The sequence below is a fragment of the Bombus terrestris genome, chromosome 3, assembly GCF_910591885.1.
Source record: "Bombus terrestris chromosome 3, iyBomTerr1.2, whole genome shotgun sequence".
In the NCBI taxonomy this organism is placed as follows: domain Eukaryota; kingdom Metazoa; phylum Arthropoda; class Insecta; order Hymenoptera; family Apidae; genus Bombus; species Bombus terrestris.
The window spans coordinates 16343633-16363117 of record NC_063271.1 but is presented as its reverse complement, the minus strand read 5'-3'; the positions used below and the strand labels follow the sequence as shown (position 1 = coordinate 16363117).

Here is a 19485-nt window from a genome sequence, read left to right as displayed (position 1 = left end):
AGCAAAGAATTCTGGTGGGGTCGAGAGCAACGTTCAAGATGAAATCCTCGGCCCTTGTTAAATCGTCTCGGTCGGGGTCGAACAATGCGTTCGCCAGCATCCTCGTTTCTCGGTGATTGCACATAAAGCTGCCATTATTAGAACTTCAGTGAGCGGTAAGCGCTGGTGCTTTTTCCAGTCTCGCGTTCGCGCTTACTCTTGCGCACAATTCGCCGCTGCAATCGCGTGCGTTTCCAGCCGCGTTCATCCGTCCATGTGGCTGCCAGTCGTAGCACGAAGCTCGTTCGTCGCGTTTACTCCACTTTTTTCATCGAAAAATTTTATCCGGAATATCACGTTCGACTCGACGACCGATTAATTATCGTATTTTACTTTCACCGATGGTGCATCATTTTCATGGGAAACGTTTAAATTTCCACGTGGTGCCACGTGATGGAAAAATTGGCCACCGGTTGCTGCACGACGCTCCTTCGTCGCGTTTATTCCACCTCTTCGGCGAAACGTTCCATCCGGAACGTCGCGATCGACACGAGATCGAAATTAATTATATTCTACTTTCTCCAATGGTGGATCGTTCTTGCGCGAAAGAAAAATTTTAAATTCCTACGGCACGTGGTGAATAAATTGGCCACCAGTTGCTGCACGACGCTCCTTCGTCGCGTCTACTCCACTTTTTCGTCGAAACCTTCTGTCCGGGGGTATCGCGATCGACCCGAGATCCGTTCGATCGTCTTATCCTTCCGTCCTTTTCGCGAAAGTCGTTCGAATTTCTGTGACGCGCGCGTGGAAAATACTGGCGCGAATCTTCGAGTTAGTGAGAATCTTTGGCTCGAATTTGATGATTCGTTCGCGTGGGAATCGCACGGCGAGCCGTGCGATTGTCGCGATCGCTCTTATCGCTCGCTCCACTTACGTTCCGCTTCGTTCTATCGACTACTAGTTTGCTGCATTCCCGGTTACTTCACTGGTGGTGAATCGTTAATCGACGCGAGTTACCGCCGACGAGTTTGTTACGATACGCAAGTACAGTGGAAAAAGGAGTTTAGCGAAACAGTTTCGTAAAGCTAAACGATTGGACGAATCGAAAGGAATTGGAAGTCGTTCTAAGAATTCTGTTCGAAGACAGCTTTGAGAAAGCGAACGGCGATTGAAAAAAGAAGAAAAAAGAAGAAACACGTGGAAGGAAATCGAGAAACGTTCGAATTCAACGAGGCAGTTTCGTACGCCTAGAGACGATGATCGAAGGAAATTGAGAAAGATTCGTCTGTATTTTAAGATTCTGTATCAATTTGGTATAAATAGGTCGAGCAAATATTCACGGTTAATCTTTTCGATAAAGCACTACCTACAAAACCACTGCATTCTATGATTTCATTTCATCTCTGGTGTACCGTAGAATCGTTCCCTTCTCCATTATACGATCGATTAAACAACACCCTGTGTATTAAAACCAACGATTCATCTTCGTATTACTTCCGCGCGAGCTACGTGATAAAGCGCGAGACATTGAAAATGTTAGAACGCGAGAGTATCGTCGCATCCGCGTCTATATGACACGGCGTTACATGACAATGTAACGTATATGTCGTTGATACGTTCCAGTCTGGTCGTATTTACAATTTCAGAAATTTTGCAACTATTTTTTCATTTTATCCGTAACGAGAATAGCGAAGATAAGACAGGCAAATGTGATAAAACGTTGATAATTCGGTTACAGGGAAATCGAATAAATTTGAAGTTGAAGAAAGTAAGAGAAAGTGGAAACGAAGCAAACGCGATTCCTTAAGCCACGATTTTCAGGGATTTTATAATCTTTCCGGTGACGTCTTCGACGTGGAATACCCAGAAGCTGAGAAATTGATTCTGTACGATGAAAAAGACGATGTCTCCACAGAATACAACGATACAATAGCGGAAGAATTATCGATCGACGTAAATCCTGTTGAGAAATGCTCAGTTGGTATGACCGCTAGTTACTAAAAGGTTACTAGGGTTATGTTGGTACGACTCCTAACGACGCTCTTTTGTCTTGGGAGTCGACCACGTCTTAATTGCTAAGACGCATTGGGAAAGATTAGGCGTTTGCTGTGTGATTTGGTGTTTTGTATAAGAGAGAAAATAAAAGGTGTGATAACCAATCCGAGTGGATCAGCTTGATTATCAACCCCAACCTATATAAAATAACAAATCCCGAGGAAATTGGATACTTCTCTGGTCCTAAATGGCAAAGGAACAGATTATCAAGTAAGTATTATTTTTCCAAATGCCATTCTTGTACAATCGTTGCTTTTCTACTTACCACGTACAATATAGCGGTTAATAAATTAACGAATCATCGAATATTACTGAAAGAAAGAAATTGTACTGATATTCCAATCTATCGTGTACAAAAGTAATAATAACAGCATGTAATATAAGAATAGCTTATCTTCAGCCTTAAAAGGAACTCGGTTTACAATTATTCTCCCTATTGCGTTCCACTCTCGCTTGATCTTCTACACGTTCATCTATATTTCGCTGTTTTTAATTTATTTTATTATTCCCTGTCTATTATACATATGTATATTGTCCATTGCACGAATCTTTATCTATCTTGCCTAATTTAATGTAAAAAAATAGAAAAATAGAAAAATTTGCTGGAGGAATACGTTTACCAAAATTTGTCAAGAATTTTAAAGAAATTTGCAGGATGAAATTCACGGTGATACCGAATTGATATTTTTGAAATTATACTTTTGAAATAATTATTTATATCATAATAATTATTCCATGAATACTTGCTCGTAGATATTAATTTATGCTTTTAATAATCATGCGTTTAAGCTATCAAGTCGAGTCGAGTAGACTTTCTAATTTCGTGGAAGATAAGTCGATTTCTAAGATAAGTCATTTCTAGAGAAAAGACCAGCTGCTAAGGATTCGCCGCCACGATGGCTAGAGCTTGGAATAGCTGCTGATTACTCCGTGGTAGATTTTCATGGAATTCGAGTACAACAATATATCTTGGCTCTTTTAAACATCGTAAGTAATACCAAACGAAATTCTGTTATTATATTTAGATATAGAATACCTCCTCCTACATATGTACGCAAGCAACCGGGAAACATAGGGCAGAGTTATGCGTATCTCTGTATTTTCAAGGTACGCTACTTGCTTTCAAACATCTCGATCGTATACTCGGATGGAAGCTCTGTATTTTCTGTTTACATTGTTCAAAGCTTACACGTATCTTTTAAAAAGTTCAGCGAATAATTTATCCGTAATGGAATTTTGTAATCGATTAATTTCAGCCATTCGGTAATTGGTTTTCCAATGCTGTTGAGATTAATAACGTACATTTCCTAAGATAAATATAACGAATAAAATTAATTTTTTAGGAAAATTATATAAGATACGATGTATTTACGAGAGTTTTGAATAATAATTTATTTGTAAGGCTGTAATACTGTTTTAACGCCTGTTACATTTTCGTACGTATTTTAATCCTAGGTCAGTGCAATTTACATGGATCCATCGCTCGAATCCAACATGATTCTAGTGATCGTACGAATGATTTTATACGCGGAAAAACGAGACGGTATGGTAAGCGATTTCCATTAAATTAAATCATTTAAGTAAAGTAGTAACTATCTGAGATACGCATATGCGAGTGTCAATTATTTTATTTTCTACTTATCTGTACAGTGTATGGTATATAAATTATATAGGTCAAAATATCTGCGCATGACGTTTTAGATCGATAAAATGCAACGAGTTCCATTTTGTTAAATTGGACAACCGTGAACGATCCCTTGTCTTTGTTGCAACTACGGGAAGATAGGAAAAACCTATCTTCCACGAACGATGCCCCCCGTCAACAACCTCCCCTCAAGGACGGCCAGCATCTCTTTCAAAACGCCGATATGGAGATCGACCAATTAGCAACAGCGCTCATTTCCCTCACTTTTGGAACAAAAGCTTTCTTTGACGAATCCGAGGATCTCATGTCCTTAGACCCACCCATTATAGTTTTCCTCGACGGCATCGTCGAGACGGAGAGTTACTCTCCGGTACGATCTCGACGACGATTCAAGTAACTATCGGATACGTAGTGATTGCCCCACGCATTAACATTGAGTACAACTTAGACGCTAAAGAAGAGTAGAGTTCGTCATTCCGTTGACCGTGGATTCGTTATTGAGCCTAGGATCATCGTCATTAGCTTCTCGAGTATCAAATTATCGCGATTACTTGTCCAATTCCATCATGGTCATGTTTGCACTGGTAAATATCTCCTCTATTGCATAACGATCACGTCTAGCGCCAATAGGGATTCGTTTCACGCCCTTAACCCTAACTCTAATCTTAACGCCAAACCGACATATATATATATATACATACATATATATATTTTATACATACATACATATATCAATTTTTATACACACAATTATACATATTTATATATGTATGTATATATATATATATATTTATATAATATATTACAATCATTTAATAAACTTTCATTTTCATTTAATAATTTAATAAACCTTCGTCCCGCAAAGGCAAATAAATTCACGCATAACATTTCTCTTCAGCGGCATTGTTCTAGGATTGTATTTGTTGAAAGATGGATAGCATTAAGCGCTGGAATAAAGAATGACGAATCGTTATTCTTTAACCATCGTACTTAGACACATATTTATTGAGCTACTTGTATTTTAATCGAAGTTTAATATCCTCCATCTGTAGGCGTAAATATTACTGCCGTTGTTAATGTTATTTAAGTTTTACTACTGGAAAGGACATTTAAGTTTGAAGGCAGGCAAGTCTACTGTTCTTAAAGCTGACATTTTGACATCTAAGATTTTTTGTGTCTTTATTGACAAAAATATATTTGACTTTGCATATCTAAAATAAAGGATTTGCGTTATCTAAAATAAATAGTTCATCTTCCTTTAGAGAATTCAATGTGGTGAAATTAGGATATGAGATAAAAGAAATACTATGCATATGATTTGATTGAAATTTTGAAAGTGTATAGACCCTGTTTTAGAAATATGAGTATTAATTCGGTAGACTATAAATTTATATTACAAAATTAACTGTTTTCTACTTTTGTTGTACTTTTCTTCTACTTTCTGGACATTTTATTGAAAATGCTGGAGATTTTAAATCAGTAATTAATAAAGTGAATTCATAAAATAACTTTTAAACGCATTGCTATCTAAAGTACAAATTCTTACGTTTTTAAAAATATATTCTTATAGTTATTGTATGTAACGTACTTGAATCTTTACGTGTATGGTTAAAATATTTTGTCCGCATTTTATTCAGTCATTTAAAATATCAAAGCAAACTTATTTCAAGTGAAAAATAATCCTTATTTCTATAAGCAGTATTCATTACAAGAACTAATTTTACATATATAATCGTAACAAAAAAGAAACATTAAACAGGCATTTATAGTTATTGACATTTATCTTTTGTATGTTCATTTACGAGGAAATGGTACTTAATGTAAAAGCGACTGGATTTCATATTTTTAACTATTGTGTACATGTATTGAATCTTATTGTTCTTCTTAAAAATTAAATGAATACTCATAATCCTAAAACATCCTTTTTCTGTTGTACTAGATATATATACAATTAAAATGTGTAATAATGTGAATGATAAACTAGTTCGAATAATTATTTTGCTTAAACGTAAGTTAATTGAAATCAGATAAATGTTATACACGCATTATACCGTGCATTATGAACTATTGATTGATTGATGCTCATATTTAATTATTAACGAGAAAATTAGAAAAATCAAATTGAATTTAATCTGTCCTTCTTATATTTATTAAGATGAATTCTAGGACTTGAAACACTCGAGATTAGAAATTTTGAATAATGTTTCACATTATCACTGGACGCTTGTTGTAATATCTTTTGTACGAGATACACTATACATACACAAAATCAAAATGGAATTTCGAAACGGTCGTATCGTTCAACAAAAATCTCTTTTATCTTTGATCCTCTTCATAAAAATGCAATTCTCCTTTACAGAACATCATATAACATTTATTGTACGATATATTGTTCAATTATATTTCGAAATTTTCAGCTTCGAATCTTTGTTTAATTATACTGTAGAATTAAATATCATGCGTTATTTAAATATAGAGATAGACTAAACTTTTGTCCACATTTATTAAAGCTGTATCAACTGAGATGTTTAAATTTGCGAAATTTCATGGACTTTTATATTTAATTTTTCGTCATGAATCCCGCTTTGCGATACAATACATATTAGATTTATAATATCTTAAATTTACAGTACCAATGCTGATTTTATCGGAAGCTATTTGTTTGCAAATGATATCTTTCTTCGTTGGAATTACCCTTCACTTATAAATTAATAATTATTAACATTGAACAGTATTGTTAAACTTCAATAAAAATAGGATCGATAACTAAATGTTAGTTAAAGAAACTTCCTATTACAGGTATAACAAATCATATTGAATTTTGTTTAGAAAACAATAATAAAAATGGGTGTCTTTTTGTGATAATAATTTACAACATATCACTCGACTTATTCATATAAGAGATATTAGTTTGTTATTTAAATACCCTGTTGCACCCTTTTATTCATTTTCAACCCAATTTTTTCACAACATTAAAAAATATTTTAAGCCTGAAGAAAAACATGAAAAACTTCTTATTAGCATGATTTCATGCTAAACATCCTCTTAAGATATTATAAATCTTTCTTGTTTACTAAAACCAGAGCCTAACTGAAATATACGAGTATCGCAACAGGATTAATCGTAATACATGATTAAATACAAGCAATATGTAAGCTATATTTTTACTTTTTACTTCAGAAATAAATATTTCACGAGCATCGTCTTTAGCTTAAGGAAAATAAACTTGTGAAATTTAATTTAAAGCTTCGTAAAACATGGAAATGTTGCAGGATAACAAATCAGGAAAGATATATTAAATAAATCACAGTTCAGGTATCTATAACATGTGATTCTCTTAACAAATCTGTTTCATTCATCAAGCAACTGCAAAATTTCCGTAAAATCAGAAGCGGTTTCACAAATTATAGGCATTCGTAAACATGATAGATAAGAGTTAGTATCGCGGCGTTTTAGAGTATCTATGAGCGTAATATGGAAAGTAAAAAGATGTATAATAAAAATAGTTCACTTTCCAAGCTATCACTAACATTGTAACGAATTATTATACATATAACGGCTCACGAAAGTACTCGGACGCTTACAGAAACTTTCCATGAATATTTTGTTGAAGCTTTTCATGAATTTCAAGATGCATTAGGCTGTCTCAAAAGTTTCTTTCGTTTTGTTCTATTACTACAAAATAGTTCATACATAAATCGATAAAATAATATAAAACAAAAAGTGTCGTGCATCTATTATTTCCTTATGAAACGAAAGAAACTTTTGAAACAAATGTAAATAGGAATTATAAGATGCTTATTGATTACCATCGGTATTTGGACAGTTAATTATGTATTGTATAAATAAGTCACAATATTTTTAGTAGGAGCATTTTTGCTACCTAATCAATCATATGTTTAAAAATACTCTTTACATTGTACATTAGTTTTTTGCTATGTGTACGTCTGCAATAAGCAACTTCTAGCTTCCATATATATATTTCCAAATTAGTCTCAATTTTTACCGGTGTAATCATGATAGACACGTCTCGTTACATTGAAGTGAAGTGAAGAAAGACACTAACACACATAATATATATTCGCAAAAATCTTCTATCTAATATTTTCGTCAACTACTGTATACACATTTATTAGATATTTGTGTGAGATTAAAATCGACAGATACGATAAAAGAATATTGTAGAGGTATAGCAATAAGAAAGTACAAGGAAAGTATAGCTCGTTAATTTGAATTACACCAGATTGTCAGTCATCTATTAGGTCGTGTTAATCTCTGAATAAATTCTTAAATAAATAAGTGTTAATTAAACGAGAGAAACTTAGCATTTATTAGTATTTGTGCTTCTACATTACATAATGAATAGGTCTTTTAGGGAAGAAATTCTTAGATAAAGAAGTGTTAATTAAACTAGAGACACTTAACATTTATTAGTATTTGTTCTTCCCCATTACTTCTTGAATAGGTCCTTTAGGGAAGAACAGAGAGACGGTTCGCTGAATTCCGTCTGCTTTTGGTTCTTGCTATTCCAAAACAAATTTGTCACTTCACCTGACATTGGTTTGTTCGAAGATACCGAGGGCTTTCCGCTCGACCCGGAAGCCCTCGGTATCTCCGTATCGTTTCCCTTCTGCGCCGTTAATATCTTCTCAATTGCGCTACCAAATACCTACGGACAAAATTGTTCTTATAAATTTATGAATATTATGTGTTTACGTATTTGAATGAAAATTTTTATGAAACGAGATTTCGCGTTAAAATACGTAATAGTAAATACGATAACTTACATGCTCTTTTTACCAAGATGAAAATGTATATGTAAATTTACTTGATGTATATGTAAATAGAAATATTTATATGTAATATTTATATGCTTGTATTTAAAATATTTTCATGCTTAAAGAATAAAGGTCATAATGTTATAAATATTTAAATCCTTGCACCTCTCCTTTATCGCGTAAGAAAGAGAAACTAAAAGTTTCACTCCAGAGAATGAGCTTCGTTCTAAAACAAATCAAATAACATATATTCAAGTATTTAACTGTTATTTAATATTCCTATATTATTAATATAGATGAGAGGTCGATAAGATAGTTTACAATCATTAAGTACAGTATCGCAGATCCACCATCAGAGATCAGTAATATTAAAATAAAATTCATGTTGGATTAAAAGTGTGGTTAAGTTGGGGCTAACCCCAAATTTGCAAATTTTGACCTAAGTCAAAAAGTGGCCATTTTTGCACCTCCTCGCGAACGAAAAATTCTTGTGCGACGTTTAAGAGAATTTATCAAAAAAAAAAAAAAAAAGAATTATTAGCATTTATACGAAATGTGACATGGAAGTTGAAAAAGATGAGTGTAGAGATGAAAAAATTAAGCAGAGGTCAAACTTACGCGCTACACTTGATCTTCATTTTCTTTAAATTTTGATCCAGCTGATAAATCAGTAATTAAACCAAGGGAACTAAGTTTGAAATCAAGCGAATCTGAAATACTATCAGACTGTTGCTACGTGAGAACAATAGCCATCTTGTACTTCGTATTTGCTCGATTCCAAACTCTAATCGATATACCAGCAGAATTTACCAGCAAAATAATTATTCAGAGATTCTGTCGGTAAAACAATTGAAGTTTAAAATCGAACGAATCCGAATTACTGCGAGATCGTTGGTGGCTATTTTTCTCGTAGCAACAAACTGATGGTACTTCAGCTTCTTTTGATTTCAAACTACAATTGATTTATCAATAGAGTTGTCGAAGAATTATTTTGTCGATATCGGTGTAGAACAATAGCCAACAACGATCTCGCTGTACTTCATATTTCCTCTATTACAAACGTCGATTCATTTACCAGCAGAGCATCTGAAGAATTATTTCACATGGATCATGTAGAAAAAAAAAAAAAAAACGAACACGAAAATGGAACTGTAATAACATTTTTTATTCCTTGTTGAGAGCCGTTCTTAAACATTTTGCAGGAATTTTCCCTTCGCAAGAAGATCGAAAAATAACCACTTTTGACGCTCTGTTTTCATCCCATATGAATTTTATCTTTAATATTACCGATTGATAATAATGTCACTGCGATATTGTCCGCAATGATTGCAAATTATCTTCTCCACGTTTCACCTATATCGATAATACAGAATATCAAACAACAATTATTTAATTTCACGTTGTTGTTGACTTTATTAATTTTTACGATAAAGTGCATTCTCTGGAAGAGATTTTACGATTTACGATTTTCTTTTTCATTCCTCCTTTCACCTATGATGGCTCTTAAACAAGAAACGATATCGTAACGAGAAATACAACTTACCTGAGCGTCCACTTTGGTTCCACTAGTGTTGTCCCATACGACCTCGCTATTAGGGGACTTTTTACCGAACATTTTCTTCATCGCCTTCACTACCTTCAATTCATCGAACCTAAGACTTGAACTGGCCGTTGCTAAATCTTCCGGCTTCTTCGACATTTCCGTCGCGGAAGACCCTACCGAGCTTAGGATCGATATCAGATCCCTATTAGAGCAGACCATGCCCGCAGCACCGAAAACGGGTGTTCTCGCGGCTCTTGGCAGTTCCGAGACGCGCTTTCGGAGAGAAGACGTCGGCGAAACCGACAGAGTAGGCATTTCAAAGAATCGTTGTTTCGGCTGTTCAGTGTAACGTTGAACAGAACTGTTACCCTCCAGCGGCTGCATTTCGTACACTTGCTCCGTCGACGTCCTGTACATCCTTAAGCGCACCTGGCAAACGGATTGCTTTTATTCGAAAGACAGTTTCTTTTTTATCATAATTCGTGCGTTATGATACATGTTTCGATGATTGAGCCGTTAAACGTGACAAAGCGATGGAATTGTTTTGCACAGAAATTCTGGTTCTAAAATTATGTTAGGGATTCTAGGGCGTAATAACATCTTGGAACGCAAAGTTATCGATGTGTCGATGAAAGTTAAGCGAGCTTTATCGAAGCACACGTTCGAGTCTTTGGGCGATTGCTAGGAATACGCGTAATGTTCTTTTCTGTAAGCTGAAAAGTTGAACGACTATAAAAGGCGTTTGTAGAGGATTTCAAAGCGGAAGAAGAAGCAATACAAATGTTTAGAATCAGAAATTATCTGTTTATATAGAGATCTGTTTGATGCAAAATCTAAAATCAATCAAATCGGATTGTACGGACGTATTTGTCTGTATTAATCCTTTGACGTCGATACCAACGATGTATATAGCGAATGGCGGTTATCAGCCAAGATTATGAGCACGTAGGGAAGAACAGAACTGAACGCTTGCTGTTCCAATAATGACGATCCATAAAAGTCTGAACTCTAATAAAAAAAAACGCATGATAACGAATACAGCGCGTATTCTTTCGTATGTCTTCAATGAATATGTATAAGTTTGCTCGTAACAGAGTTGAAAAATGCCTGTAGCGTTCCAAGTTTGAACAACGTTTGTGTCGCGCGAAAGTTGATCAATATCTGAACCGCTTGAACGTTAACAAGTATCTTTTTCTGTGTTCGAGGTGTGAATGCCGCGAGTGTCATGACCAGCCTTTCACGTGCTCTTGGCGCGCCTTCTACTGGCAAAGATGGGTCGCTACTTGAACTAACACGAGATGTTAGTTTTCCGAGAAGATCACGATATCTCTGCGGGTGAGGAAGTTCGGCAACTTGTACCGCTGTAATATAATTCCAAATTACCCTGCGGAGATACCGAGTTTACGACACGTCCCTGGCGATTGAGCGCGGAATGAAGCAAATTTCTATGTTATTGCTTAATAATTTATGATTCCAATTGAAAAATAAGCTTCTTCGCGACCATGCTATAAGCTTCACCGACGAAGACGTGCTTCCTTAGCGAGGCTCCTGACGAACAAGGAATGAAAACCATAGCGACTCGATTCGTCCGTAATTTTAACTGTTAATTTTCGCCTATTTAATAATTGTTCTAACTCCATCTAAAAAAGAAGAAAAAAAAAGTAATTGATGAATCCACGTATGCGTACATTGTTATAAAGAACGATATGATGTGTAAATAATTATAAGTTACAAAGAATAAAATAATAAATAATACGATGAAAATTGTATACCTGGAGAGCAACGAATATTTGGTTCTTTCAAATCTTAACTTCGCACGATCGTATAGAAGTTCGTCAACCTTAAACTCGGTTTTTTTTAGTCTGCAAACTAGCGGAGATAGAGCGGCTAAAATAAACGAAAGATCCTTACCTTCCTCGCTTTTAGGTCTGCGATGTCGTCCATAATGTCCAACTGAAGATTGTGCGTACTTCCTCTACCGCTCGGTGGTGCGGACATTCTAGACTCTGGGTCTCGACGACTCGGTAATATTCTGGTCACGACTCCAAAAGGAAAACGGGCGATTGATTCGCGACGATTACGGCCAAACAAAGTCGGTGACACTCTTTCAATCGTAACGACCGAATGTCTTCGGCCACCTAGCTGAGGAGCCGATGTTTGAGAGAGGGTGGACAGGAAAGTAGCTTCCCTCGGCGATGGTCCTTGTATTTTCGAGCTATCGCGGGAAAACGCGGTCGTTAGAATATGCGTCAACGGGAGTCGTAAATTCCCGTTACGATTAGAATAATCGACACCACGAATAGTTCGATCCCCGTATTTCGGTTAGGATAATCGGGGTGGTTGATGCGGTATAACACTGGTAGTCACTGAGTTATAATAATGTATATTTCCAACACTTTATACAATCACACAAAGTAGTAACGCCGTTGATTAAGATACAGATAACGAGAGAAGGGTTAGTCTTGGATGAGAGAAGGAGAGCTATAGGCGCTTTAGGCCCTTGAGAATTATAGGAACTGTCGGAGTTCTGGATAATGTGAGAGCCTTAGGAGACTCTAGGCCGTGTAGGCACCTTGGAAATGATGAAGGAACTCTGAAAGATATAGGAACGGTAAGAGTTATAGGGATTATGGGAACTCTAGACACCGTGAGAGACGATCAAACTCTTAGAGAGGTAGGAACGGTGAGAGTTGTAGGAAATGCAGGAACTCTAGGCACCGTGAGAGACGATCAAACTCTAAAGTTTTATTCTAATGTGAATGCGGAGGAAAGCTCGGTATGGGTGTGCCCTTTGACCGAAGAACGCGGATTCGTTGCTTACATTTTCAGTTAGGAAAGTGAGGGCAATGATCCGCGATGCTGATTGGTTATGACCAATGTTGGGAAGGAAGATAGGAGGAAAAAGCCTCCTACTAACTTGGGTCCTAGGCGACATTGTTTATGGGGAGACTCGGATTTTCCGTTAGGGAGATCTCCGCCTTTTTCGTTAGGCCACTACCTGCTTTCTCCGCAATTCTTAAGAGCACGTAATAAACCCAAGGACCCTTCTAAAGAACCAGCTGAAAACACTTCTGGAATTAGAAAGTCTTTTCTGGCAGTCAGATTGACTCAAACCATGTGTGCGAACAATGCAGTTAGGATTTCACTTTATGGTGGGTCCTTAGGCCTATGGAAGGTTCGAAGGACGGCACGTAGACCGTTGGCTGTCACGCCGCGCGGGATGGACTGCAGATGTGTTGCGCAGCGTAACAGTCCTGATCCTTCTCCGCCACGATCGCTCATTCGTCTCACCTGTCCACACAAACATCAAGATAGTTTCGCTACGCGAGAACTGTCGTAGTGACAATCGAGCCTGGCGAAAGTCAAATTGACCAACTTCATCTTTGGACAATCTCATAATTTCGCAATTTCATCGTCCAAGTACACGATTGATTCTCACAAAACCTCTAGTTCCTTAGAGCTTAACGCCACGCTCATCTTTTCACTTTTATCGCATATTGTCTCACCACTTGCGATACTTGTAATTACTTTTCTCAACTTTTCAATTTTGGAGTTGGTCAATGTGATTTCCGAATGGCTCGATTGACTATGTGAGTCTTGAATAAAGATGACAATTAAACTATTCAGATTAGTCATGTTGCTTCGTCAAACGATTTGAATTCAAGCAATTCGAAACCATTTTGTCAATGTGAACCTATTATTTTACCAATGTGAATCTGTAATTTTACTTGAAATATCCTTCCAAGTTTTTATGATGATTCAGACTGATCAAGTTACCTGAATCAAGCAACTAATTTCAAGTTACTTGAAACTATTTTGTTAACGTGTACAGTTGCTTGAATCAAGCAACTATTTTCAAGTAAGTTAAAATCATTTTGCCAATGTGAACCTGTAATTTTGCCTGAAATATCCTTCCAAGTTTTTATGATGATTCAGATTGGTCAAGTTACCTCAATCAAGCAACTATTTTCAAGTAACTTGAAACTATTTTATTAATGTGTGCAGTTGAGTGAAACAAGTATTTTCAAATAACTTGAAGCTATTTTGTTAACGCGTACAGTTGCTTGAATCAAGCAACTATTTTCAAGTAAGTTGGAACTATTTTGTTAACGCATACAGTTGCTTGAATCAAGCAACTATATTCAAGTAACTCGAAACTATTTTGTCAGTGTGAAACTATATAGACACTAGTTAATTCCCATACACATATATAATGTATAATGTATAAACAGAGCTATTTTTTCAGATCAGAAGGTACGATCAATCTTTTTCTTTAAATATATTATGCAATAATATAATAACGTTGGACAACGTTATGTTTTGTTAAGCTAACAGGATACACTAAAAATACATTATCAAGAAAGGGGATGTGGCCCGTAAGCAAGTATGTTCTTCTAGATATGACCATCAGACAGTACCTGTGATGCGGTTATCCCGGAAGTACATTGCGGAGTCGGTAGAGAGCGTTTCCTGACCTCTCGCCAGGGAGACAATAGACGAGGATTTAAGGGTGTCGAATCGGGATCCATGCAACGCGGAGGCGACTCGTTCCTTCGCCCTTCCTCTTCCTCTTCGCCCGATGTGCTTTCCTCTATGACGATTTGAGGCTCGCCATAGTTTGCCACATTCACATTCGGGCTGTACCATTGTCTTCTCATCTTGATTTAGAAAACTCTCACTTGAACATAAATAAAACGTTTCTTCGTTGAAACCGTATCATAGTGGAGAACGATCGAACAGTACAAAAGAATGAATAAAAATAAGTCACATTTTTATTAATTTTCTTTTGTATCTAAAAACAAATCTGATAGATTCAAAGATACAAGATCTTTGAAAATATCGTATGGAATTTAATACTAATTTAGTGTGCAATTAAAAAATTACTATACTATTTTATTTCTCCTATATACATGTTGGAGATAAAAGGACATCGGGGCCTTTCTTTTGGAATTTTTGGGAAGACCCCCAATACTTTAGTCTAGACTTTTTATTATAGCTGCACTTAAATAATAAAACTCAGAAGTAGTTGTTTATGATTTAATCCGACTATGTTTACCCGAAATTTATGACAGTAGGCTTGGGCTCGAAGTGACACAACTGGTCGCTAAACGTAGCCACGGTCATGGCATGGACGTTTTTACCTAACAAAGCTATGGAGTAATTGTATAGATCTCCTTAAAAATATAGTTGACCCGAGGGGTACAGAGACGAGTATATAAGTGCAGTTCCATTTGGACTGAGGGAGTTCTACTTATACTGTAGACAAGTAAGTTGAGTTACACTTGAATTGTGGACAAGTAAGCTCAGTACGACTTAGACTTTGGAAGAAGACGTATTTGTTATCCCTTTGACCGTGGATTCGTTATTGAACCTAAGATCATTGTCATTGGCATCTCGAGTATCTAATTGCCACGGTTACTTGTCAAACTCTGTACCATATCGGTACTGTAATCATATCGGTACCAGTAAATATCATCCATATCGTATAACAACAATGGTTAATCCAAATGAAGATTCGTTACACGCCCCTAATCCCAATGAGAACTCGAGATATATGTATTTTTCTTTTCTTTTTGCTTAAAAGATTTCCTGTTTATTGTCACATTAGAATGTCAGATTCTTTTGGCACACGAAGGCTTCGTAAATATCAGAAGGAATATAACGTGGAAAAATGTTGTTTTATTTTTAAAGTTCTACGCTTCGCTACTTTTTTCTTAGTACGTTCGCTTTAGCAATAACACTGACTTTTTCGCCCGTTAAAAACGGATTACGCAGACGCGCTCACGCAGCACGTGCCCAGAGCGAATGTTGCGAGTCGATATTTTCTTTTGCGAATCGCTCTCGTTATTTTTTTTTTTTTTTTTTTTTTTATTTATTTATTAAAATTCACAATTTGTCCAATTTGGACATTTGGTGGAATTTTTTAACGGTTAAATTAGCATGTTGGTGGCTATCCCCAGCGGGGTACCATCCTCGTGTTTCTTAGGTTATGTCCTTTATAAGGTCTGCTGGGTGCTTCCTTTTTAGTCTTCTGTCCATATTTGTGATTTTGTATGTTTCCGCAGCTAGCCGGTTTATGTGTGTTGCTATTCTTAATTTGTATTTCTCGGAGTATCTGTTGATTTCTTCCTTGACCGTTGGCATTCCCAGGTCCCTTCGTATATCTTCGTTTCTGACGTACCAAGGTCCGTTTACTATTGTCCTGAGGATTTTAGCCTGTATTACCTCTATTTTGTTTATATGGCTCATTGCTGCCGTCCCCCATAGTGGTATTCCGTACGTCCAGATTGGTTTTATGATCGTTTTATATATTTTTAACTTGTTTTCTGTGCTTAGTTTGGATTTTCGGCTTGTTAGCCAATGCATTTGTCTTCTTGTTTTCTGTATTTTTTCTACTATTGATTTGATGTGTAGTTTCCAGGTGAGTTTTTGATCTAAGTGGAGTCCTAGGTATTTGACATGCTTTGTTTGCGTTATATGCGTGCCGTTCAATAGGATGTTTGGTGGTGTCTTTTTCCGTAGCGTGAATGTAATATGGTTGCATTTATTGGGGTTTGCTTTTATTTGTTTTTCTCGTAGCCAATTTTCTATTTTTACGATGTGTTCTTGTAGTATTTTGACTGCCGTTTCTGGGTTAGTATGCCTGACTAGTATAGCTGTGTCGTCCGCGAATGTCAATACTGTGCTGTTGGTAGTTGTTGGTATGTTCGCCGTGTATAATGTGTATAGTATTGGGCCTAGGACGCTTCCTTGTGGTACCCCGGCCTTGATGTCTTTAACTTGAGAATGTGTGTCCTTGATTTTTATTACGAAGGTTCTGCAGCTTAGGTAGGATTTTATTAAGTGGTGTATTTGCTCCGGGAGTTGTTTCCTAATTGTTTGTAGTAGACTTTCATGGTTAATTTTATCGAATGCTTTTTCTATGTCTATGAAGAGGGCTGTGCAGTATTCCTTGTTTTCTAGTACTACTATTATTTCGTTTATAAGCCTGTGCATTTGCTCTATCGTGGAGTGTTTGTTTCTGAAACCAAATTGGTGATCCGGTATTAGTTTTTTTGTCTCTATTATTGGTTTTATGCGGTCGTATATTATCTTTTCCAGTATTTTGGAAAATACTGGAAGCAGTGATATTGGTCTGTAAGATGCAGTTTGGTGCGGGTCTTTGCCTGGTTTATGTAACATTTTGATCTGTGCTAATTTCCATGGTTTGGGGAAGTATTGAATTCTTAGAATTGCGTTGAATATTACTGTTATTAGTCTTATTGCTTTTGGCGGAAGGTTTTTTAAGATTTTACCATTGATTAGGTCGATTCCTGGCGCTTTGTTGTTTTTTGTTTTATCAATTATGTTTCTAATTTCTTGTGCCGATGTTTTAGGTATGGTGTATTCCTTGTCGGCTGTGGTAGCAGTGGTTTGTAGATCCTCCTCCGTATGACTTTTGAGGTTGCTGTTGTTGGTAATGTGTGGTGTGAATGTGTTGTAGAGGTGGTTGGAGAATTCTTCAGCTTGTTCTTCGTTGCTTCTTGCCCATGTGTTATCTGCTTTTCTGATTGCCGGGACGGGTATTATTGGCTTCCTTATTTTTTTCGTGGCTTTCCATAGTGAATAGTTGGTGTTCTCGTGTGTGGAGAGTGTCCCTATGAAATTTGAGAATTCGTTATCGTTGTGCTCCTTTATTTTGTTTTTTATTTCCTTTGCAAGTTTGTTTAAGTGTTTTTTGTTTTCTCGGGTTCTGTATTTTTGCCATTTTGCTTTTGCTTTTCTTTTTTCTTTGATTTTGTCGAGTATTTCTTGCGGGATTGTTATTGTTTGTCTGCTGGTTGGTTCGGGAGTAGTGGTTGTCCTTGCTGCTTCCTGAATAGTTGCTGTCAATGTTGCTACTGCCTGTTCTATGTGTTCAGGAGTTTTTAACGGGATGTTGCAGTTTATTTTGCTTTCTATTATTTCTTTGAAAGTTTGCCAATTGGTGGTTTTATTGCATAGTGTTTCTGGTTTGCTATAGTGAATTGGTTTGTTTCTGTATTCAATTATTATGGGTGTATGATCGGAGCTGAGCTCGAGGTTGGGTGTTATTTTTAGTTTATTTGTGTTTAGTCCCCTTGTAACTGCAAAGTCCAGAAGATCTGGTTTTTTGTTCAGGTCAGTCGGCCAATGTGTCGGTGTTCCTGTGGATAATATATTGAGGTTATTATTTCTAATGTATTTTTCCAGTGTTCTACCTCGAGGTGTAATGTTTCTTGATCCCCAGAGCGTGTGCTTTGAGTTGTAGTCTCCCGCTGCGATGTACTTGTCCCCTAGGTCCTGGAAGTATTCTTCCCACATTTGTGTTGTTATTTTGTGTCGCGGAGGCACGTATACTGCTGACAACTGGAAGTAGTTGCTGCTAGTTTGAACTGTAACAGTGGTTGCTTGTAAATATTCTTTGTTAACTTGGCTGTGAAGATAATGTTTGATATCGTTTCTGACTATCACTGCTGTCCCTCCGTGAGCTTTTCCTGAGGGGTGTTTGGTATCATATATGGTGTAGTATGGTATTTTCAAATAGCTTTTTGTAGTGAAGTGTGTTTCTGAGACAAGTAGTATGTCTATATTATTATTGTATATGAATGTTTTAGTTTCGAGGGCCCGTTGTTGTAGGCCGTTTGAGTTCCAGGCTGCTATTTTTAGAGTGTCCGTTTTTATTTTTTGCTTAGCACGTTTGTAATTAGTTGTAGCATGACTGTGATTTGTTGGGTTTGCTGTTTGAGTACTGCATTTTGTTCGCTTATCATTCTGGTTAGCATTTCGGTGTTCTTTATGGATTGTTTGAGCAGTTCTTTGATTTCTGCAGTGTCGTTGTTACTATTGCTGTGGTATTGGTTATGTGTGTGTGTTGGTTGGCTGGTTACTTGAGCATAGCTTAGACCACCAATGGTGTTGGTGCTGATAGGTTTGGTGTTTATTGCTTGCTCTGTATTTGGTAATGTTTCAGGTTTTGTGCTGTCAGGTTAGTGCTTGTCCTGCTTCGTAGGGGCGGGAACAGTTTTCGTTGTAGTTGTTTTCTTACTTCACAGCCTTTATAGCTGGCTGGGTGGTTACCGTTACAGTTGTAGCATTTAACTTTTTCTATTTTTCCTGAATATGGGCAGTGTGCAGTTAAGTGATTTTTTGCGCACTTGACGCAGGCTGGGCTTCTGTTGCAGTAGTTTTTAGTGTGTCCGTATTGTTGACACCGCATGCATTGAGGTATATCTTTTTTGTGTCGTGGTGGTTCGACTGTTACTATTGTGTTTAGTATTTGTTTGATATCATATATTTCCTTGTTATTGATTCTGGGTTCAAGTTCTATTAAGAATAGTGGTAGGGGTTGCTTAGTGTCGAATCTTGTTATATTGTTTATTGTTCTAGTTTGATGTCCAATTTTAGCTAACTCATCGCTTAGTTTATGTACGTTGGTTTTAGGATGCAATCCTCTTATGACAATTTTATAGCTCCTTTCAGTTTTA

The 19485-nt window shown here is 36.5% G+C and overlaps 2 protein-coding genes and 2 long non-coding RNA genes across 5 annotated transcripts in view; 2 read left to right on the top strand and 2 right to left on the bottom strand.

Moving 5' to 3' along the window:
* LOC125384752 overlaps positions 1-19485 on the bottom strand; it is a 101941-nt gene that overhangs the window by 79368 nt on the left and 3088 nt on the right. The gene's annotated exons all lie outside the window — the stretch shown is intronic.
* LOC125384756 lies at positions 21-1906 on the top strand. The gene is made up of 2 exons (XR_007223516.1): positions 21-155; positions 1718-1906. It is a non-coding gene; the product is annotated as an uncharacterized LOC125384756 (long non-coding RNA).
* LOC125384755 lies at positions 2065-3811 on the top strand. The gene is made up of 4 exons (XR_007223515.1): positions 2065-2244; positions 2897-3021; positions 3490-3582; positions 3736-3811. It is a non-coding gene; the product is annotated as an uncharacterized LOC125384755 (long non-coding RNA).
* On the bottom strand, positions 7986-14775 carry LOC125384754. Of its 2 annotated transcripts, XM_048404620.1 has the most exons (5): positions 14419-14775; positions 13251-13291; positions 11912-12215; positions 10001-10429; positions 7986-8348 (listed from the first exon to the last, which is right to left on the bottom strand). In XM_048404620.1, exons 1-5 carry the CDS (start codon positions 14656-14658, stop codon positions 8130-8132), a joined length of 1233 nt encoding a protein of 410 aa, XP_048260577.1. In that variant the 5' UTR covers positions 14659-14775; the 3' UTR covers positions 7986-8129. The 2 variants fall into 2 exon arrangements, 1 of the variants encoding a protein (XP_048260577.1); XR_007223514.1 differs by lacking the exons at positions 10001-10429; positions 11912-12215; positions 13251-13291; positions 14419-14775 and adding an exon at positions 8467-8608 and having other exon boundaries at positions 8166-8348.